Source organism: Cuculus canorus, chromosome 5 (assembly GCF_017976375.1).
Source record: "Cuculus canorus isolate bCucCan1 chromosome 5, bCucCan1.pri, whole genome shotgun sequence".
NCBI classification, from domain to species: Eukaryota; Metazoa; Chordata; class Aves; order Cuculiformes; family Cuculidae; genus Cuculus; species Cuculus canorus.
This window is the reverse complement of record NC_071405.1, coordinates 67,799,651-67,822,760: the sequence shown is the minus strand read 5'-3', so window position 1 is coordinate 67,822,760 and position 23,110 is coordinate 67,799,651. Positions and strand designations below refer to the sequence as shown.

Sequence of the window (23,110 nt, the reverse complement as noted above, 5' to 3'; positions counted from 1 at the left end):
AACAATTTCATTTTGAGTAGCTTCTTAATACAAACTGCAGGTGGAAAGGTTTTATAGAGGTCAACAGCAACATCCCAAAGCAGAGAAGTGAGATCAGGAAAGCTTCAAAGAGATGCCTGGAAGCAAAAGCCAGGAAGTGCAAAGAGGGAAATTCTACCAGCAGGAGGGGTAGTGAGGTGCGTGAAGGAGTGCCAGGGGTCGGAGGAAGGGGAAAGCTGCATTTAGGCTTGGGAAACCCCACCAGAAGGCATCGTGCAAGCGTGGTGGCAACTCTGAACAGGCTCCTCAAGCACCTCTGGGGTCTGAACACCACTCACCTGCTGTGGAGCTACAGGAACAGAATTTTAGGAGATCAGCCAGCCTGCAGGGTCAGGGCCTTGGGAAAGGAAGGCTGCTCTCACAGCTGGGAGTCACAGAAAGGGAGAGGAGGAGTTTGGGAAGCAGTAGCTGGGATACACACCATTTGTACCTACTATGCAAAATCCCAGCAGATGTTTTTTATTGGCAGTATTTCTTTAAAGTAAGCATGCTACAGCTTGCAAGGGACCCCATAAGCTACTAAGGGTGGATGCTTGTCCTCGTGCCCTAAGCAAGGCTCTAAATCACACTGGCCTTAGGAAGAAAAAGCAACATGCTTTTGGGTATTCCACTCAGATCCATGAGATGCATCTTTGCATCCAGGCAAGCATACAATCAGTAAGAAAAGGTACTTATCCCTGTCCAAGTCCTGTTTCAGGACACATCAGAACTTCAGTCCTGCTTTAAACAACCCCCTTTCTGTGGCTGTACACCTACAGCTGGTCACTGGTCATCCAAAATCACCCACCCATCAGCGCTCAGCCCTGCTGGTGGCACAACACTCCGGACAGAAGGTTTTTTATTCTATTACAATGCAAAAACCAGGACAGAGTCTGAAATCACTCCTAGTACCTACTCTCCGCTATCGAGAACGGGTTCCTCACAGAACAAAATAATTAAATAACAAATAAATCTATTTATCTACCAATGGGTAAGACTGGGACAAAGTAGTCTCAAGTGCTCTGAGCACACATTAATGACATTTTCAAGTTTCAGAGAGGCTTAGCAAAGCCCCTTCTGTTGCCAGCAGGCCTGGTGTCACATAGAGTGACCCATGAATGAAAACCACAAAATTCTACTGGTGGCACTAGGCTTGGAACCAGGTATCAATCTGCTGGCTTTTCCTGTTCTTCCTTCATCATTCCCTGCAACTGGGAAGATAGAGAAGAACATTACTTGTGCTCTGGATCCTTTAACCAGTTGCCCCCAGGCCGTGAAGTCTCTTTTGATTGCCCTCAGACTTCCTGCTACAACCTCTTCGCTGCCTACTTAAAAAAAATCAGTAATGGATAATAATCTGAGGGCCACATCAGGGTAGGTACATCTCTTCACATTGTTATCCTGGGCCCCAGGGAGGCGGCAGACTTCCCTAAGAAGTGGGTATGGTCTACATATTGGGCCTTCTGTTCCCTTCAGAAGGGAGTCTATGATAATGACCCATCCTTTTTTTTTTCGTGGAAGCAGTTTTGATGCAGGATGTATACAGGAACATGCCCGAGACTCACAGTGCCTATTTTGCAATTGGGATTTCAGTGGCAACACTGCAGTTGTACCATGCAGTGTGTCATCAAAGGTGATGATGAACTTCAGCCATCAAAAGTACCACTATACCCCAAGTCCACCTGCCCAGCTGACGCACCTACAGCTTCTCAGCTGCTTAGTCCTTAACTAACATCATACATGTATGCTGCTAAAACTGCCACAGGCTACGGCAGGGAGGCAGTCTCAGAAGCACTCAGACTGGAGACAAATCTTTCCCTGCCCACGGGACTCTTCCTCATGCTTCATTAAAGCGTGGCAGCTTCACGCTCCCTGCAGCACATGCTCTATTCTTAGCAGGATTAAGGCTGGTTTCCCCCAACACACTTGCTCTGCTTCCTATTAGTCCTGTTGCTGTGGCACTAAGTGATGCACACACTTGATGAACACCTTGAAAAGCAAATGGTAGCATTGTTAACTTGGCAGGTTAACCAGTCAGTGCAAAGCAGAGGAGAGCGAGTAATAAAGCATTACACCCCGAGCAACAGCTGAGAAAATGCCAAGTGCCATTGAGATTCACAGCCCAGCGATCACAGCGCTTTACGATTTCCAGGCATTCTTATACCAAAAGGCACCAACCCAATGACTCTGTTATGGCTAAGTGTTTTTGAACTTCCTTCTTGAAGTTGGCCATGCACTCTGGCTGTGATCAAAGCCAACTCTTCTACACTGCTCCTGATACCACTTCCAGCCAAGAATCTGGACTGTAAGAGTAAGATCAGAGAAGAGCCTCCAAATGCTTGCATCTTCTCTTCCCAATAACTTACAGAAAATTCAGTTCTCCACCTGCTTCAGCACTAGGCTTTGCCCCGCAGCGTCTAGTTTGAATCCTATGCCTCTATCTGAAGTGAATCTGGTGGAATCTCCACCCTGTTCTTGAAAGCTGTCTTGTCTTCCTCTCAGGTTGGTACCCGAGAAGGCCAGAAAGATTCTCAGTACCGTACAGCCTTTGCTGTCACCCCAGAAGTGCCATTGGCTTGGTGCCTGTGCAACCCGTGAGTGTTCAGAGAAACAGATTAGTGCGATTCTCCTACCTTTGTGTATGAGCTAGTGAGCAGGAATGGGAATTGATGGGGTTAGGGTTACAAGCTACAGTCCCATAATCCATGATCTGATTGCTGCCTTGTAGTCTCTGTAACAACAGCCACAAGTCACCATCCCAGAAAAGATGGAGGCAAGTAGGGAGGAAAATTAAAGGGGAGGGGAAAATACAGAAGAGGAACAGGCAAAGGAAGAAAATCAGTAAAATCACTCAGGCATGCGTAAGGCAACTGTGCCACGTAGAAAAGCTCCGTATCTGCCTCGTTTAGAGTTCTCCACAAAAGCAGCACACTATGCCCAAGCCCAGCTGTCCGCTCTCCTGACTGAGGCACCCACGTTAGCCCAGAACACCAGGCTCACCCCCCCTTCAGCTGGCTGAGCACATGGCGTTGTTTGTTAAACTTGAGAAGTACTCAGGTGAGCACATCCATGCGGAGGCCACATTTGGGGGCCTGGTGGGGTGTCTGCCATGACTTCCACAGATCACGACTCCTCAGGCAGAAGGAGCTGCCACTGAAGCTTCTGACGGATCGAGACTTGCTACCTCACACACATCCCTCTAGTTCTTACTGCAGGCAGTTCTGGAGGCTCTTAGGATTATAGAAATGACACCTGTACCACCTTTGCTCTGGTCTCAATGCCCTCCCCCCTCTAGCAGCAAACTCTTACAATTGTATTTATACCAAAAAGATTTATAACTAAAAATGGCTTAAGCAAAAGTGTACAATTAATCTGGTGACAGAAGTGTCTGACAAAGGGAAAGGACCTTACTATTACTAGACATCATGTTTGCTGCCAAAGGACCTTTATATTTTCTGGATCTTCCATATGCCACATGCATATTATGAATTAACTCACAGTGCCACCGGCACCTTTCATTACAACTCTGCTGCCTCAGTGCTTGCAGAGGATGGTTTGGCCTTACAATTCATCTTCTGCCTTTGACTTCAGCATCGTTAATTGAGGGATACCAGCAGTTTGGTGTCTATTAAAACACTGGTCTTTACCCCAGCTCAGCTTAGCTAAGCGTGTTCCAGCTAGCCCCATTCATGCCAGGATTCTGCAATCTTCCAGCTTGGTCCAGTACACCACGATGCCCACAACTGCTAAAATCAGCCTCAGAGCAGTAAGAAACAAGAGTTCTTTTTAAGTTATGACAAAGGTGGTGTGTATGTTTGTTTCTTTACCCAAACTAGATAAATTGTACAGCCTTTTCCCCCAATCTAGTCCAGAGTTGTGTGCAAGAACTACTCAAGGCAGCATCAATTCTCTTTACTTATACTACCCTCTGCATTTGTGCTCAGATAGTTCAGCAAAAATAAATAAAAATAAAATAAAAAAGTGTATATTTTGTAACTGAAAATCCACCTTCCTGAGCAGCTGGGTTGAGCAGAGCTGCTTCTTGGACCATGCGGTCTCTCTCCAGATCAGACTGGTTAAACCACGTGGAGGAAGGCAGTACTCTGAAAGAGCTGACTTGAGCCAGCAGAGAACTGAGCTTATGCATTTTGCTAGTCGTGATCGCTGATGGCTTCATGAATGTTGAGTGGATATCTCTGCTAATGTCTTAGCAGAGGAGCCCAGAGCAACAGGGAAATGAGCCTCACCAGCCCTCTCCCTTTTCTTGCAGAGAGAGCTTCTAGAAGTATCCACTGCAATTAGTTCACTGGAGGCCCTCTCCCACATGCAATCAGTTGCATCTGTTGCAGAGCACGCCATGGGGACATCACATCCCAGGCTCTGGTGCACACACACGATCTAGCAGCCTCGCCTGCAGCACAGCGCACAAGGGCTGGGGAGTCAGCCTGCTCAAGCCCTCATTTGGGCTTTGCCACCAACTTCCTCCAGTCCCATACACTGAGCCCCATTTGGCAGCTGAGGGCAGGGAATAAGAGGAATAACTTGCCTCCCTACAGGCCTGGAATAATAGCTACCCAGCTCTGAACAATGGCAAAGCCCTGGAGGGCTCAGTGCACTGTCAGGAGAGGGAAGTGAGCACAGCACTGCCCTGCGTCTGTCCCTCGACAATACAAAGATACTTGAAGCCCTACAGACTCCAAGAGGACCGGAGCTTACAGATTCTGCGTGACCTTAACAGTAAACAAACAGCGGTCTCAGCAGCTGTCAGAGCTGGGATTACAGCCACTTGTCTGAAAATGCCAACAAGGAGCCTCCCCACAGGCTGGGATAAGAGAACTGCAGCTGCCATCGTAACTCAGAAAGGGCCAGCCCCATCCTAGGGAGGAGAGAGGTTGGGTGATGACCTGAGCTAATAACAGGGGTACAGCAAGGAATGAAGGCGGTTTACTCACTGTCTGTTCAATATTCAAATTGGCCTGATGTCTTCGGAGATCAGCCTTAATGAATGCTGGGAAAGAGGGAGAAAGAGAGATGTGAAGGCAGTTAAGTCACCAAAATCAATTTTCCCCAGTACTCAAAAGGGGCAGCAGAGGCCCCAAAAGAGACGAGAACGCGTTACGGTGAGCAAGGGAAACCACTCTGTTGGATAAGGCAGGAAGGAGACACTCTGAAACAGGCAGGATTGGAGACTCCTTATTGTAGCATGTAGAAGGTATGGAGCACAGAGTCTTTGAGATCTCAGCCAGCAGCCAGGGCAAGAATCCCTGGATCTGCTTTGCAACACAGACTAGAAATTTCAAAAAGCACAGCAGCATTGCTATGGGACTGCTGTGTGGGTCCTGCCCTTTCTTGAAGGCACCACTACACACAAAAACCCTTCAATTCATATGCTGAGCCGCAGGGGAGGAGTCACAACAGAGCAATGCTGAAAAAAAAATAATTACCTGTCATAATGGTCCCCAAGAACAGGAAGGAACAAAGAAAGAGGTTTCCTGCCCTTGTATCGAAGTGATCCATGATTTGCCCTTGGCTGATGGTGAAAGCTATACCAAAAATCTACAAAAAAAAGGAAATAAAGGCAGTCTGAAGCTGTACTGTTACTACAAAGCAGCCCAAACGGCTTCTCATCTTTACAAAAGTATCAGAGCATATAGGCCAGCAAAGCTGTTGGCCTAGAGAGGCCGAACTTTGGCTATAAACACACACAGAGGGTGCACCTCCTTGCAGCTGATGGGAAAACCCATGACTCTTTAAGCTGGAATCCCATCTCCCACTGGAGAAGAGCCAGATCCTAAGCTGCTAGGAACAACGCTGTAAAAGGCAAGAATAACCGGCATCCTGATGGATTTTCCTAAGCAGAAACAGAATGGGTACCACTAGAGAAAAGCCACGAGGAATAAAATTTAAAAAGCCAGCTCCCATGGGTTTATATCTGCAGTATATCACAAGAACCATTGACAAGAAATAGGAGCCAAGGCTGGGACCTGCAATTGAATCTCCCTGCCTATAAGGAGGTAAGCAAAGGGAAAACTGCACACTTACCTGTGCTGAGACATTAAGGAGCCCTGATGATGTTCCTTCTGATTCTGGGTAAGTCAGTTCTGCAGCAAACTCAAAGCCCAGAGGAAGGTACCCTGTCATGAAAAACCTGTAAAAAAAACACACAAAAAGGAACACTCAGCAACAGCCGTAACTAAGACTTAAGAGACAGCGTTGCCCATATCCGTTTCGGGATGCTTCGCTGACTGCACAGGATGTTTCCCTTAGCAATGTCACAGCCCAGGCAGCTGTCTGACTCCTTCACCGTGGCACAAGTCTTCCTCCTGCCCAGAAATACCTCTGCCCACAGCCTTAAGACACAGAAACAGGCCAGCAGGGAATTGCTGGTTGCTACAAGGCATTAAAAGCAGCATCTCCCACAAGTAACTCTAAGGGGCAGCATCCCCAGCACGGTCCAACAGCCACCTGAGCCCACATGCTTCTCACTCCTGCCCATTTGTGGGCTACCCCATACGGGGCTGTGGCACCATTTGCTTCTCAAATGCTTTCACTTGACTACATTTCAGGCAGCTGCAGCTAAGCAGGACCATGCTATTGTCACTGACTACTACAACACACACAAGAGAAAACTGGGAAGAGCGGATCATTTTTCCCTTAAACTATGCAAGGAGCCACACACAAGCTATGGCTTTCCCCAATCCCTCCTGCACCATGAGCTCTGCCTCCCTGCTCATCCCCTCGCAGCTCATACCTAGACAAAAGCAGCCTGTGAACTTACCCTAGTATGCCTGCAGTCACAAATACAACCCAGAGGTGGCCGAGGTTAAGAGTGAAGGTGAAGACTATCATTCCAATCAGAGACATGATATAGACAGCTAGTGTTGTCTGTCTGCAAGAAAAAGCACAGTCAAGGTTTTATTTAATCCACTCCTATTCTTTTTTTTTTTTTCCACCAACAAAAGAGTTTGCAGCAGGTGGTTAAAAAAAATAAAATTACACAGTTACACAGCTCTCTGACAGCCTTACCCCAGAGAGAGGAACTGGACTGACAGAGCACACAGGGGTCTGTGCACACAGCAGGGCAGCAGCAGCAAGAACAGCACCTTAGGAGTTTTCCTATCCCTGCCTCAGGACTGGGGCTTCGCTCCCTGTGGGGTCACGTCATCACATTTCTAAGAAGGGACCCACGAGGCAGTCAGGAAGTTCAGGTCCTACCGTGGGCTGACAGGTCCCTGGTCATGTACTGTACATTATTCTCGAGGGAGAGAACAAGAGCCAAACTAAGATATCATTAATCTTTCCTGAGCACCCTTTGTACTACAGCCAGTTGGACACACTCAGAAGCAGGAGCTGAGGTGACTAAGCAGGAAAACAAAGGGAAGAGATGACACAAAACAGCTAACAGTGTTATGATCTTATATTTTTCAATGCTATCCCAAACACCTTTCATCGCTGCTCCTTCCTGTTTAAACTGCCTACTGTACTTGGGCAGGCGATGTGCAAGCCAGGTTGCCCTCACCACCTCACCTTCAAACCACAGCAGCATTCAGCAGGACTTGTGCCGGTTCCCCACGGCCAACGGCAGCTGAACCACAGGCTCTCATCTCTGGGCAAAGCGGACAAAGAGACAGCGTGCCCGGGAAGCATCCCAGGCAGATCCTGGGAACAGCCGTATCTGCAGCCTGGCCACACTGAGGACCACCAGCAGGCTCAGAACTGCGAGGCACATGCAGCAGCCCATGCCAGCTTTACCACAACTGAAACGCTAGCAATGGTCATCCCTGACCAGGCAGCAAGGAAACTCTTCCCACATAGGGGAAAAAAAAATAATCATGGCTCTTCCTAGTACAAGAGGTAGCACATAGCCCTTCATAGAACATAATTTTGAGAAGGAAGGATGCAAAGGTAAACCCTTTACCTTATTGAAATTCCACCAGGCTCTTGAAAGCAGAGCAGTTACCAGAACTGACAAAAGATTAACTTTTGAGCCACTGTCTTTTAGGAAGACGTTAAATGTATAACTATGAGCTACGTGCATTTTCTACAAATTTTAGTCTTAATCCATTAAAGAATGTGTTTGGTATCAGTTCCTAGAATTCTGTTAAGGAAACCAGACCTCAAACTGTTTCCACTTTTTTTTTTTTTTTCCTTTTTCATGCAAATAACCACTGCCAAAAATCCAACCCCAAATGGGCAGCCAGTATTATATTCCATGATAAAGTTTTTCCACTACACTGAATTACTACAGATAAAACCAGAATGTTCCAGCTAAGGTTCTGTCCTCCCTCACTGCTGGCAGTGATTGAAGTCAGTGGGTTTCATGCTCCTACATCGCTTCTTATCCAGATACAGGCTAAGCTAATTTCAGACCTCAGCTATCGAGCCATACTTACACCAGTTCACTAGACACATTCAGTGCACTGAAAGTCTAAACAACACTTTGCTGTGATAAGTGATTTCAGTTTATGTCAAAAGGATAGGCAAATCCTTTAACCTCCAATGCTGTATTATTTCTAGAATACGTTCTTTCATGAAGGAAAAAAAGTCACCTACGAATGCAGCATAAACTTCTACTATACCTGTTACAGAGAGTTGCTACGGGACCAGCAAACAGCGCAGAGACTGCAGAAAGAGAAGAGATGAAGGACTGACACAGGAGTTAGAGAGCATGAAAGAGAACCATGGAATGGTTTGGAAGGGACCTTAAAATGTATCTAGTTTGAGAAGCATGTCAAAGCCTCTCTCTGCTGAATACAGGGCAGCTCAGGTACCTCCTGTGTGTTCTTATGCTTCCCATCTCTTGACAAGCAGCTGTGGATTGCACTGACTAGGAAAGCGGTTCCAGCCTAGAATTACAGCTCCCTCGGCTGCACGGACTCAGCATGAAGTGGGTGCTCCTCCCATATACAAGGATCTTCAAACTACATAGCAGTCAGTGCTAAAATACAGTGCCCACAAGAGCTGGCTGTGACCCTAAGAAGCTTAGTCTTTGCCAACAGGGACATTTGGCACATTTTTTTTCCTTCCCACAGCCAGTTTTGGTCCAATGCAGCTCTCAGAGTCCCAAAAAATCTTACCCAGTTTCCCAGGCTCATGGTTCAATTATTCTAAGTAGCTTGTATCCAATTCACTCTCTCGTGACATCACTCCTCAACTTCATGAAACGATGATGGAGTTAATGATCGGATATGGTCAAGACTCTGTTTCACATTGATGTTATGTCAATTATTCACGCTGCAAGAAAGAAGTCCCCAAAACATGCACTCCCCACACTGAGAACTACAGCAGGCAGGCTCAGAGGAGCAGCCAGCTTTTGCAGGTTAAGGCCAGCGGTGCTCTCAATCGGAACGGCAGAAATTAGTGGGGGACAAAATGGAGAAAACTGTTCCATCTTGCCATGGGTACCACATCTACTGCACACTACCTGGCTCAAGGAGCCGATGAGCTTTCCTCACTGACCTGCCTCCCTGAATCATTAGGCTCCAGCAGGACAAAACACATTGATAGGCTCTTGTGAAAGAACAAGACCACAAGCTCGTACGCTGAGGAAATCACACATCAGGAAGCACTCTGAACCCACGCACGGAGCGGCTGCCTGCCCAACACAGTCCCCAACGGGGACCTGAACAGACAGCCCTGAATGCAACTTCTGCTGCAGTCTCATGCACACAGGCAGACTTCTGCTAAGCCAGACTTTAGCAAGACTCTGAGCATACCACTGATGACAAAAAAAGGAGATTTAGTACTCAGTAGTGCAAATAAGGCCTGAAAATTTGCAGAGGGTTTAGTTGAGACAGAGGTAGATACTGCTGCAAAAGAAAACAAAGAAACCCCTGGGGAAAAACTCCAAGGAAGGGTGTTTCTCAGAAAGTGGCCTTCGCCACCGTGCACACTAGATGAAACAAGAAGAATGCTCTATGGCCCCAGGGGCACCAGGGCATGGAATAATGCCTGGTTTTGTTTGATAAGCCTCTTATCATAGCCATAAAGATGTTACTGGAGAGATAAAAACCCAGAGGAGAAGCACATTCACAGAAGGCATCTGCACAGCATCCTGGTGGTTTTCGCAACCTGTTTCCACGATGGTCCTACATGAACTGATAATTATTGTCAGGTAAATATTGGAACGGGTACAGCCACTCTCCCTGAAAGGCTGTCCAGTGCAGTCAGTCCAGGACAGGAGTTACACATCCTGCTACATCACCTCAGGACAACTGAGGTTAACCTGCTCCTGTGCTCTGGGTGTGGGAAGGAAACCCAGTGCACCCATGTGGAAGCAGTGCTACGAAGGCACCAGAGCCAGAGGGAGATCTCTGCAGGAGCTGGAACACTTGTCACTTCAGTGCACTTAAGCTGCCCTGACAATCATTTGCCCTCCTAGCCACATTTTTAAGAGGCAAATCAAAATGCTCACATAAGGGACTGTGAGAAAATAAAGAATTCGGGCAAAAAGGCCAGCATCAGCAGGGAAGAGTATTGAACTGGAGAGCCCCACTCCCGCTGTTCAGCCAGCTCCAGAGGAGGCTCAAGAGCAAGGGCCGGGCATGGCCCAGCCCAGCTGTGTCTCACAAGGTTGCGTGGATAAAGAAAGCCAAAGGGACAGGACCAGACTCACAGGAGATCGGAGCTGCGAACACACTAGAGGCAAAATCTGAAGCAACAATTTAACAGAGGCAGCCGGGAGGCTACAGCCACGTGCCACAGGTCCAGCTGCTCGCTGGGATGAGTGCTGCTCCTGAGCGCTCTGCTATACAGACTGGATGATGGATTGCCTCTACAGGCTTTGGCACAAGGACAGCACATTCCAGGCTGTGCAAGACCCTGAACAAAGGCCTTGTCTCTATACTCCCAGAAGGACCTCACTGCCGAAGGTACTGAAGCATTAGAGGCTGGAGAGGGATGGTTTGATTTTTCACCACCTCCTCATCCTCTGATACTCAGTTTTATGCAACTTTCTTCCCGTATGAAGGTCACAAAAAAGGACAGCCTTGATAAACTATTTATATAAGTGATACAGCAGGACAGGGTGAAGGCATATCCACTACACAAGGACTAACATGGAAAAGGGGTACAGCAAAATGATTCAAATTGCATGCCAAACTAGACTAAGAGAGCATTCACCTTTCAGTGTAAGAAACCTAAATGCCACATTCTCCGATATCCAAGTCTTTCCTTCCCAAATTTCTATGCACTTCAGGCCTGTACAGACCTAAGTTTAAAACACCACTTGGGGTCCTCTGCCCAGTCAACAGAGATGGGTATTTCTGATTTCTGCCCGGAACCAGCTGGACCCAAGGCCATGTGAACACTGCCCTTAAAAGCAAAGTGTGGCCAAAGAGAAGTGCTGACTAGTCCGGTCCCCAAGCCCCTGATTCTGTGCCAGATTCTGCTACACATACCAAATCTCCAGATGTCACAATCCCATCTCTCTTCTGAACCAGGAACCTGAAGGAGGTACACGAAGCCTTGTTTAACTTGATGTCAAAACGTATTTTTTCAAAGAGGTGGGCTGTTCTCAACAAGCCACCCCACCAGAGGCAGCCCCGGTTCTAGGACCACTCATTCATCATAAAGCAACTCACATATTTGTATGGGCCAAATCTGTGCCTACTAATTCCAAAAATAAGAACAGCTCAGGGGCCGTTGCAGGGACTTGCCTGCCAAATAAAAGCAAGAATGCAAGGCCATTTGGTGCGTAAGCATGACAGATGGGGAAAGCCTGACTTAGCACAGCCTCCCCCTTTCAAGGAACTGCTGATGGGACAATAAAGAGCAAACACGCATGTAGAGCTCTGCAATTCCTTCTGTTATTAACCACTCTCTGCTACTCTCAATCACAGCTGGATCCCATTCACTTGCTTCCCTCTCTTGAAGCTGACTAAAAAAAGGACTTGACATCTTTACTTCTTGATTTTCATGTGCTTACCATTTTATTCCTGACACTATCTGAGCAGCAGAGGGAAGGGGGAGGGTACCTACCTAGAACATCTGGCATCTTGACAGATTTTTTCAAGTAGACTTTTAAATAGGGCTAAATAAAGCCTGGAGCACTCTGAAAAATTCTGCTAGTTCCACAGAAATATACTTTGTGGGCTGCAATGGAGAACAATTCTTAGCAGTGTTTTTCCTCACCTAAGGCTGAATCTATTCCCAGATAGTCCCTGGGGTCTGTAGGATAAATTCCATGGGTGTTATAGCCCTATTTTTCTGCACTCTAAGCCAGCTCTACTCACTTACATGGTCCCTCCAAGCAAGCAGGGGCTGTGGAACAAATCCAGGAATAATATTTTTTTCTTCTCTCCCGTCCTGCCAAATTTCAAGACAAGCTCTGCCTGGTGAGCCACAAAGCTCTTCAGTCTTCATGCTGTAACCTAGCTCCACTCAGGGAGAACGAGGAACACCACCTGCCCTGGCAGTGCCAGTTGAGGCCACCTTGCCACCAGCCCTGGGCTGGAAAAAGACACAAGTTACATTGCAGTTAGCTAGTGCTGTTCTAACAGCTGTGTTTCTAATTACCAGGGCTACCAAATGAGAAGTATTCAGTGGCACACGATGATCTATAAACAGTAACAAGTGACCAGTCTATGTATTAGTCATCTCCTCCTTCCCTGCACACCCAGGAGTCCTCATACCATTCTTTCTTGTTAGAGAAGCCCATATTCTCTCCGTTTTTCATCCCTGTACTTGAGAGCTAAGGCCAGAGGTCGCTTCAGAAACTGCAAGCCCACAGCTAGTCGCATTCATATAAGCTGCCCACAATGAGAATATGCTTTTCTGGCCCAAGATACCAGGTAGAATAATGGTAGTGGGACTCCCCCAGGCAAAAAGCTGCTGCAAAGTAAAGAAGGCTTAAGTTGCCTTCAGCCAATCACTAGTACATCACCAGTAAAGCCCCCTCTCACCCAACCTGCTCAGACAACAGGTTATGAGATAGTTCTCAAAGCCAGCAGGAACCCTCCGTCCCCCAGGATGCCCTACAGAGGTCTGTCAGTGTTCCCGAGGACTGGGAGCTGCAGGACACTCAAAGACTCACAGCAGTCCCTTTGCAGATGGCAGAGTATGCTGGCCAGATCTGCCTTCCCAACCCACCAGGCAGCAAACCCAGGATCATCCACCCACAATCCCAACGCCCCTTAGCAACGCTCCTTCATACACTGGATTCAACATACCTTTCATTAAGCCAAAGATTCACAGAAGCTGGTTTGTAAGAGCTGAGAAATGGTCTGGTACAGTCTTAATTCTGCTTGCACCAAGAACTCTCTCATCCCTGACAAAGCAGCTGCTGGGTCTTCCCACCCTCTCCCTTTGCTCCCTCAGGGACCACTACAACCAGACCTTGTAAGGGCCCAGTGCAGACTAACACACAGCTCCAAATTTCACTTTAGACTAAGTGGATTTTGAAGAATGGCATTTTTTCCCTACAAACCCTCCCAATGATTCGATTCCTGGACTGCCACGTTGCAACTGCACAAGGTTGCTCCTTGCACAGCATGGGGGAAGAGCACAGTCAGTAGGGGCACAGATGCAAACAAGGGACTTACTTGTAGGTTTTGGTTCTGTCCAACCAGATGCCGGAGATTAGAGCCCCAACCATCCCTGACAGTACAATGGTGAGTCCAATCCTGCCAGCATTCACCTCCTCCCCCTGTGGTGAGACACAGACACACTCACAAAATGCAGAAGCCAAGTCACGGCCACTACGAAGCAAAACACAAAGAACCCAGAGACGAAGAGACACCGAAGTTAGTGACCCATACTGGTTTTCTGCTGGTAACACACTAACAGAACTAGCCTTTGCGAGAACACTTTTAGGCCCAATCATGAGCAAACATGATGCCTCCTCTGGTCCATGAAGAAGAGTGATTTGGCACTTATCTCTGAGTCAGCCCAGAAAAAAAACCCATGGGCACCAGACAGCACGAACACTCTGAGAGGAGTCAGCATAAACCTTACGAAACTCACTGTCTGGTGCTAGGATTTGGGCCAGATCAACCAGGAAACATTGGGACCCAGTGTAAGGCAGCACAGCAAGGAGCTCTGTGGCACACAGCCCCAGCAGGAAACTGTACAGTAGCTCAGCTCCCGAGGTAACCCACCTTTCTGCCATCACAGCATGAGTGTGGGCAGCCTCCTGGTACAGATGTCCCAGTACAAATCCCCATCAGGAACAAGGCAAAGGCAATGGCTTCAAGAATATCTCAGAGAAAATGCTGTCATTTAGGGTGCAAAGAAGCTGTCTTTGCTGGAGCTTGCTGGCTTTTTCATCCTTTTACATCCTGGTGATGTAAAGAACTAGAGGAACCAACGCTCTGCCGCCAGGCAGCCGGCTAGTGCCAGAGTCAGCCAGGAATGCTGTGCTATTGCACTCCTGACAGCCTCCTCTGGCAGCCAGCACTGGCCAAGAGCGAGCATCAGGCGGCGGTGAGGGCTGGAAGCACTTACTGGGTAGTGACTCATCACCACGCGGTTCAGCAGAGTGGACAGGGCGTAGAAGCAACCTGCATTCAGACCTGAGAGGGGGATAAAAATGCAACACATTCAGAGCTTGCTACTCTCCTGCTGGGTAGTGAAAGGGTATAAATGCAGAGAGAGTTAACAGAACAGAGATCTATAACAAGGCCACTGAGTCTCAGGAGAGCCAGACTGGCTAGACATAGGTTACTGAAAGAAGTCCAGATCAAGGACAGCCAGATCTCAGCGTGCAGGAGGAAGTACTCTGCAGTTTCAAAATGGTTTTTACCTTGGCAGCTAGAGGAAGGTCTGTGCACGTTTTGGGTACTGAAAGGTCTTGCAAGTCCCAACCCTCCCTCACAATCAGATCCATCTTTAGCATTGGGTTTTTCTCCTCCTCCAGCCAACATAAAATACTCGAAAAGCAACTGCCTCAACATCACACCTTTAACAAACACCTGGGGTTCAATTAACACCAGGGCCATTGACCTGCATGGCTTCCTCCCAGAGAAGAGCCTGATAGCACTCTCCCTGCTGAGAGCCAGTATAAAACATCCTCTCCAAGCCAAGAAACACCAGAAGGCACATAGGAGCAGAGCTGACAGTGAAGCACGGACAGGACTTCCCCCAGGTGCCTGGCGTGTGTGTCTGCATGGGAAAAGTCTTGCATTTTAAAAGCTATCACTGAAGCCTGAAAAAAAAACCCAACAACTGTGAAAGTAATTGTCTTTCTGAAAGGGAAGTTAGATTAACTGTTACAGGCATCAGCCACCTGGTGAAGGTTTCTCAGTATCGCCCAAGGTGAGAATGGAAACCATTGGTGTGATACTGGTCAAGCCCCACTCAGACACCCTGCCTCAGCTAGCATGCACCTACGGTTGAGTTAAACACCTTCCCAAAGGGCACAGAAACAAGTATCTCTGCTTATAGCAGACAAAAACATCCACGTGAGCGCTGGACCAGCAGTACCGCAACGGCTACGCTCTCGATACTGAGAAACCTTCCCCAGGTGGATGAGGTCTGTAACAACCAGAGGCAACTTTCTTCTCAGAAAGTCATTTACATTTGCAGTTAAGTTTCTCTTCAAGGCTTCAGTGATCCTGATGGAGGAGGGGATGGGGACACAGATTTAACCACTGCAGCTCACACATCTAAAAGCTCCATAAGGAGGCATGGGTTTAAAAACTCTGGCACAGATGCCTGAAATCCTGCCAGAACAAGATACGTGTCAAGTACCCACTTCCTACTCTCCTCTGCCAGCCCCAGCTACAGCAGAAATTTCACAAGTCAAGACACAGAAGTGCAGTCTAGCAGACAGAGCTTTGACAAAGGAACAAAACCTTGAGCTCCTCTAACCCTTAAGTCCTGCAGCTCTCCTACCCCGGGGTGGTCAGCAATCCTGCCCCTAGCTCACTCCTTCACTGAGACACGGGATTCCCGTTGCCCTACACAGCTCAAAGCACTCTGAGGAGCCACAAGATTGGCAGCTGGAGGGGACATCACACTTCACATGCCATCTCTGACAACATCAGGCAGAGCTTGCTCCACAGCTTCAGGGCACAGAGAACAGATGAAGAATCTTATGCAAGTGATCCCAAATAAGACAATTGCCTGTGACAACCCTCCATACTCCAAAAGCACGTGCCAGGAGGTTACAGGAGGGGCCAGTAAGCTGAGAGACATGCTCTTTAGGCAGGAGGAATGCACCCAATCTCTTCCCAGAGCTACTCAGAAAAGATGGAAACTCCAGTTAGGCCAGCAGCCAGAGAGAGGAGAACAACTGCAGATCCCACAGCAAGGAGGCACCCTCCAGCACCAAAAGCTCACTCCTTGCAACACCTAGTTATAGCAAAAGAGTCCACAAGAGCCTAATAAGGCTTCATCCTATCTCCACCTCTGGAGTGGAGTGCCAGGACATGGGAGTGTGGCAGATCAGCACCGTCCCTTTGACCACTACTGCTTTACTTCAAAGCTCGGCATAAACACAGAGTGTGTACCTCGACTCCTCACCCAGCCAAGAGGACAGCAGCCCTGTGGGTACAGCCAGATGCTGCTCTGGTAGCTGATGCTGTCAGTATAGCAGCTTCACAGCAGCTCTGTGATGCATGAGATTTCCAAGAGAGAGGAGGGCCTCTGATCCCAAGCTGGGCAGACAGCGATGCAGAGTTGGCAGCAATACTTGGCACTAAGAGTCAGGCAAAATATTCGAAGAATCAAGACAATGTTCCGAATTTGCTTTTGTGAGGGCTGACAAAAGTTGCAGACAGTTCACGTCACAGTTCTCAGTGAAGTGTCTCCATGAATTACAGCTGTTTGAATGCCCATAAGACAGGCGAGAGTTGTTTCCAGTGGGGCAGTGACCACTTGCCCATGCAGATGAGGAAAACCAGAACTAGTAGCTGGGAGCAGGACTTCTGAAGGTCCAGTCCCACATGATTCATTAGTTACCATAGTTTACTTGTAATGCGCTGTAGAAGAACATTTTTGAGACCCCACAGTGTCTCCTCAATTTTGCAGAGGAAAAGGGAAAGTTTACTGCCTACAGCTCCAAAAGAAGCCCTTATTAAGCCTCGGACCAGAATGCAAGTCTTCTATCGTTCAGCAGCCTGTTGCCTACATGCCAAATGATTGGTCTCCCTCTTCTTCACCCTTATAGTCACCTCCCAGGACAATGGTTCTTTACGCAGATCTCACTGCCCTGCCTCCTCCTCACTACTCCATCACCTTTCCAAATGCTGACTCTTTGAGTCTGCCCACTCGCTCCCACTTTACCAAGTCTTTTCTACCCTTTTCCTGCCTCCTGCTTCCCAGTAGCAACATGCAGTTACAATTGCTCTCCAGTGCAGAGCCAAATACAGCGAACTCAGAGTTTCTTAATGCCCACTCCATGTTATGCCTCAGCTTTATGGAAGCAACATCAGTAGCTTTTGGGGAAAGACTGTCTGAGGGTTTTCCTGAAAAACAGTTCATGAGCACTAACATATCCACAGTGCCACCGATGCTTCCAGCACTGCAAGTCTTACTACAGGAAAGGCATTGGCAGGTGCTGGTAATACCAAGAACTCAGAGGTCTGCAGACCTGTTCTGACCTGGCACCGTGTAAGGGCTGCCGTTCTTTCTACAGCCAGGGGAGAGGAACAAGCAGTAGATTACCCCCTCTCTCCCCTGACACAGGCTAACTACACTAACACAAAAGCTAAAAGAGGCTGCAGATATCTTTGTGTTAGCTAGGGAAGATGACTCAGTTGCACTCATGTGGCTGCAGGTGTTTTAAATCTCAGCCAACATAACTTTTGACTTGAGTAGGAAAAACTGTCCCTGTTTTAAAGACAGACTAGTTAAAAAAAAAAAAAGTTTCACTGCATAGTTCCCTCTCTGAGTAACAGTCACCACCTCAAGTCAAGCTGGAGATTAACACGAGGCTGACACAGAGAGAGGAACAGAATAATGCACAGACCAGCAGAAAGAGAGACTGGATTATGAGCCACTGAACAGCCATTCCAAGTTGTCTGTGACTGCCAGAGGGAATTACCCTGGAGAGGTCAGACTCTAAACATGCTCTGTGTGCCAAGAGCCCTCCTCTCTCCTCTAGGGCTTGTTTCCACCTATTAGAACAAATGTTTCCCCTTTTCTTTTCCCTGAGGGGTAATTACAAACTGAACAGACAACAGAATCCAACTTTCAGACACAGTCTGCCTGACATTTTTTTCTATTTCCAGTTTCTGAGGAGGCATCACATACTATAAAAAAAAAATATACCAGCAGCTACAACGCAAAACAGCAGAGCTGAAGGCTGATCTGAGAGGGACGTTGCTAGAAGACTACTGCACTGAGAAGGGAGAAGAGATTTCAACAATTCCCAAGACCATTACCACACACAGAAGGTGCAATGCCACCATCTCAGTCTCTCTAATATCAGTTACTCATCAATCAGGTCCGTTAGGCACAACTGCTGGCAGAGCTGTAGAACTTCCAGCACCATTTAACTTTCCCCCTGAGGAGGGAAGTGAGGTCAGAACTCCCTGCAGACTAACTGGCTACAGTATATCCTATTATGCAGCCTGGCGTAAACCACAATGGCCTTTTCACTGAAGAGAAAAATACTTTTCCATGTGACAATTCAGCATTAAGAACAGATTCAACACATCACACTGCCCTCAGTGAAACAGACCAAGACAGCTGAAGAAAAGCAAGCAAGAAACCCAGTGTGCAGAGACAGACGGCAAAAGATATTCTCTAACCCTTCCTTCTATTTGCTTCACTGGGACTGCCAAGAAAGCTGAAGCAGTCTGCACATCTACATCCTCCACATGAGATCCACCGGGATGCTTGGCAGTCATACTCTCTCACTCGGTGCTGCGTCCTGCGCTCAGACACAGCTCCATAGATTTCTTAGGTAAGCACTTAGATTAGTTCATGGACAGTAACTGACTGGAAAAGAAGACAACAGAGTAAAGACATCCTCTGAACAGAATATAGTCAGAGATTGGGAAAACAGCAGTAGGGGCACATTGTTCCCTGTGTGCTTGCCTTGCTTTTGTTCTTCCTTAGATATTTACTTGTAACAAGAGATGGAGATTACAGGGCTAGCAAGACTCCTGCTCAGCGGCAGCACAGCTATCCTTATGCTCCCGTAAAACACCTAAGGCCAGTTACTGCCCTGGCAGAGTATAGAGTGGGAGGGAGAAGCTCAGCATGTCTAACAGCGGTAAGTGCAAAGAAGAAAGGCCAGATCTTACCGTAAGTGATCATAAGCAGCAAAAAGTTGATGTTGCGGAGCAGATGGAGAATTGATTGCACATAGGAACAGTCCTCTGTCGGTCTTGACTGGATCAAGGCCTGAGCTCGGCTTGGAGGGTATTGGGGCTTCTCCTTGAAAACTAAAACCAGACACAAAGTACATGTTTGTAACGGTGCAATCTGGGAGCCTGAGCACACACTGTAGGTAGACACATCTAAGGGACTGCAGAGGGGCTAGTAAAACCAAGTGTACAAAACACACTATCGTCCTTAAGCTTTGCTCTCCATGCACGAACTTATCCACGAACAGAAGAGAAGAGGTTCTCTCCAACAATAACTCCTGCCACTGGGTAACACCTTGCCTTCAATTGGCTTTTTGTGTAGGCAGTGTCTGGTAACAACAGAAGAGCTCACAGGACTAATGCCTTTGTTTCCAGGAGGATGGCCACCCACCCACCCACAAAAGTGTTACATGGAGCGACAAGCGCAAAAATGGAATGGGAAAAGCCAGCTGCAAAAGGTGGCCTAGTGCCCTGCAGTGCCCAGTGTCTCGGGAGCGATGTGTATGCCACGTTTTATTTTTATTTGGGCTGGCCAAGCCATCTGCCCTCCCGAACTAGCAGAGATCCAAAACTCCCAGTCACAGGCAATGCTACTGTAGTGGGTGCTAGAGAGCCATTTTTGTACCCCGTCTATTTCCTGCCCCAGATTCTTTAAAGTCTACATCTGATTCAGCCACTAGGCAACATGAAGAAGCTGGAAAGAGGAGCCTAAAAAAAAAAATAAATTTATATGGGGTTCAGCAGACAAGCTCGGCTCTCCAGAGCGCAAGCCAACCTCTCACGCTATAGATCTGGCTTCCACTTCACATGTTAAGCAGGGGAACTGCACCTCTAGTGTCCTGCTACTGCACCGAACGCTTCCTCCTCTCCACTCGTAACTGGTTACCTTTTTTTCTCCTGGGAACAGCTTGCTCCTACGATGCCATATCATCTGCCTCTTTCTCCCTACCCTCAAGAGGCAGTCAGGCCCAAAACACAACCCACGGCCCAGCACCCTGTTTGCAGGCAAGATGACTGTAGACCTTGGAAGATTTCTACTGGTTTTTAAAGGACTTACTCATGCAAAGGTTTTATTACATATGCAATCAAAGGATAAAACGAACAATTTGGCAGGCCTCTACAACCTCTTGCACCCCCTCCTGCATGTGCTGTTCATCATGGGCTTGAAACAGCAAGATACTGTACTGCACCTGGTTTCATGTGCATGTTCTCACCTCCTTACCTATGATGACCAGGATGAAGAGGGCTGTTGCCACACCTGCCGTAATGAAGAACATGATGCTGATGTGGTAGGCCAGCTTCTCCACATCCTCAACATTAGGAACCAGAACTGGAGGGACCAGAAAACCCACAGCGATGCCAAGCTGAGCAGGAGAGAGAGGGGACACAGGTTACACAGAGCCGTAACACTGAACCACAATACCGCCACCACCCCACCGCTCACCCCCTGTGTGCACAGCCTACTCCAGTTCCACAACCTAGGCCAAATATCTTCTTTACCACCCAACAATTAAGATAAAAGCCAGACACACACTGCAATTAAGCCATAGAGAGGTGTTCCCTCACTGCACTCACAACTGTCAGTTGTGACAACTCAAGCCAAGGTTTTACAACAGAATTGAGCAGAATGAATACCTGCCTCCACTGAAGTGGAGGTCTTGATTCCCCTGTCCTCCCCCATGCATGTATGTTCCTATCCAGACACGCATCCCAATCCTTATCTTGCACCTGCCCTGATGCTGGCCTGGATCACCTGGTAATCCAATTTTGCTCATTAAAAATTGCAGTAAACAAAATTGTCAAGACCCACCACAAGTCTTGGCTGGCTTAATGAGTTGTTGAACCAATTTATTCTCCAGCCAGACAAGCACTACTCCCAGGATAACAAATTGGAGAGAATAGGGTTTATGTCTCACTGATGACTGAACAGCAGCAAGACAGCCCCACTTAGCCAACTGCTGCCCTACAGAATGATTCTGCAGCACTCGATGTCTTCACGATCCCTGGAAAGCGTCTATTACTCTACAAGTACGGAAAACGAGGACTATGCCCCAGAAAACTCTCCACAAACTCCTCCACCCAGATAGTAGATTCTTAAGATATGACTCATAGAAGAATGCTTATGTTTCAAACAGACCTATCTGCTAGACTTCGACACCCGATTCAACAATGTCCAGCCAAACTTCTCCTGCGTCAAACAATGCCCTCTACTAGGATCTGGAATAGTGTAGGTCAGGACCAGCAACAGGCATCTGCGCCAAGTTCTTGGTGCTGGGACATGGAGCTGGTGGGAAGAGTCACCACAGGATTAAAGATGCGCTCCACCAGTTTAGGGCACTGAATGACAACATTTGGTGGTTGGTTAAATGGACTGAAGACAGACACATGTCGTGCTGACCCAGACAGCAAGCCAAAGATTGAAAGAGCTTAGGAGGAAACCTCAGAGAGAGACCATTAGGAAGGTTTAAACCTTCCTAACACCCACTGGGCACAGGCAGCCTCCGACACAGGACTAAACTTGCCAGCACTCAATTTTGTTTGGACATAGCCTATCCCCAGCCTCTCATCACAGCAAGTCAGATCTGCTCTCCTCCTCTCCACTGCCCTCTGACCCGAGAGACTCACACAACTATCATCTAGCCTAGAGGCTTCAAGCTCCAATCTTCATCCAATTGCCAGCCTCCCCTTTCTCTGCCCAAGGGAAACAAGCCTGCAGCTGCACAGAAGGGGCAACTGCACCAAACAGAGGTGCTCTCAGAGATAGCTCCTAGAGGGCAGAGGCTCGTTTGTCTCTGCAGCACATTTATTTCACACTGTTTGTGGCCCAAGTGCAGACCTGTGGCTCCAGCATGCCTGTTCAGCCCAGGACAAACCCACACTGGGCTCTACTCCTACCTTCTTAGCATTTCCAAAGGTTCAAACTTGGAGGTAAAGACTCAATATTGGTCCTTTCCATTTGAGGGAAAAGTCCTACTAGCTCTTACATATCAGGTCTCACATGTGCCCTCTACCTTTTACCAACTGAGGTCTATAAACACCACCTTCCTGGAAATTGCTTCTTTGTCTTATCATCATTTAATGTGGGAAGAACTGGGCTGGATTCCTCTGCTAGGTGCTTCTTGGCTTCCTGCTCTCTGCAATCACATGCTAGTCCCACAAGGAGCTGAACCGCAGGAAATCAAGAACAGGAAAGGAGGAGAGATCCATGCTTTATTCTGACCTCTGACAAGTTTCTCCAGGACCACAATTGGGATTCACTCCTTTCAGGTCTCCCTCTAGCTTCTCCATCCTGAAAAAGGTTCTATCTGATCTAGCTAGCAGAGAAGGTAATGAGAATCTCTTTTGCAAAGTGTTCAGAAATTCTTTAGTGGGAAGTCCTATAGTCACTGCTTACCCAACAGGACACAGACTTTCTCAGCTTTCTTGGACACTGTTGTTGTCTTCTCAGAAGACTTGGACAATTTTACCTAAGCATAAATGCCTTTCATTCCGTGTCCTCTCATTCCCTCTAAAAAAAGGAATCACTTGATCCATCAAGTTTGTTAAACCCTTGAGAAGGACTAGGTATTAGAAGGAAAAAAAAATTCTCAGAAATCATAGCAATAGGAGCTGCATCTTAAATTTCATAGCAACTGATGTTATTAATCCTATGAAGAAGAGGCCCATTGACTTCATAGAATCATAGAATCACCAGGTTGGAAAGGACCCACTGGATCATCGAGTCCAACCATTCCTAACACTCCCTTAAACCTCATCCCTAAGCACTTCATCCACCCATTCTATAAACACCTCCAGGAAAGGACTTGATAAGAATGAAGACTTCCTGGAGGATACTCACA

General features: G+C 47.6%; 1 protein-coding gene across 2 annotated transcripts in view; it reads right to left on the bottom strand.

The window, feature by feature from the left end:
• Positions 1–23,110, bottom strand: part of FLVCR2 (FLVCR heme transporter 2) — a 35,880-nt gene that overhangs the window by 2,835 nt on the left and 9,935 nt on the right. Inside the window, exons 2-10 of one of the 2 annotated variants that reach the window (XM_009563679.2) lie at positions 20,494–20,635; positions 19,209–19,349; positions 14,461–14,528; positions 13,560–13,663; positions 6,797–6,907; positions 6,061–6,166; positions 5,463–5,574; positions 4,971–5,026; positions 2,652–2,749 (exon numbers count right to left, since the gene is read on the bottom strand). In XM_009563679.2, coding sequence (XP_009561974.2) covers positions 2,652–2,749; positions 4,971–5,026; positions 5,463–5,574; positions 6,061–6,166; positions 6,797–6,907; positions 13,560–13,663; positions 14,461–14,528; positions 19,209–19,349; positions 20,494–20,635 — 938 coding nt within the window. The remainder of the gene's footprint in view (positions 1–2,651; positions 2,750–4,970; positions 5,027–5,462; positions 5,575–6,060; positions 6,167–6,796; positions 6,908–13,559; positions 13,664–14,460; positions 14,529–19,208; positions 19,350–20,493; positions 20,636–23,110) is intronic. The other variant, XM_054068611.1, reaches the window with a different exon arrangement.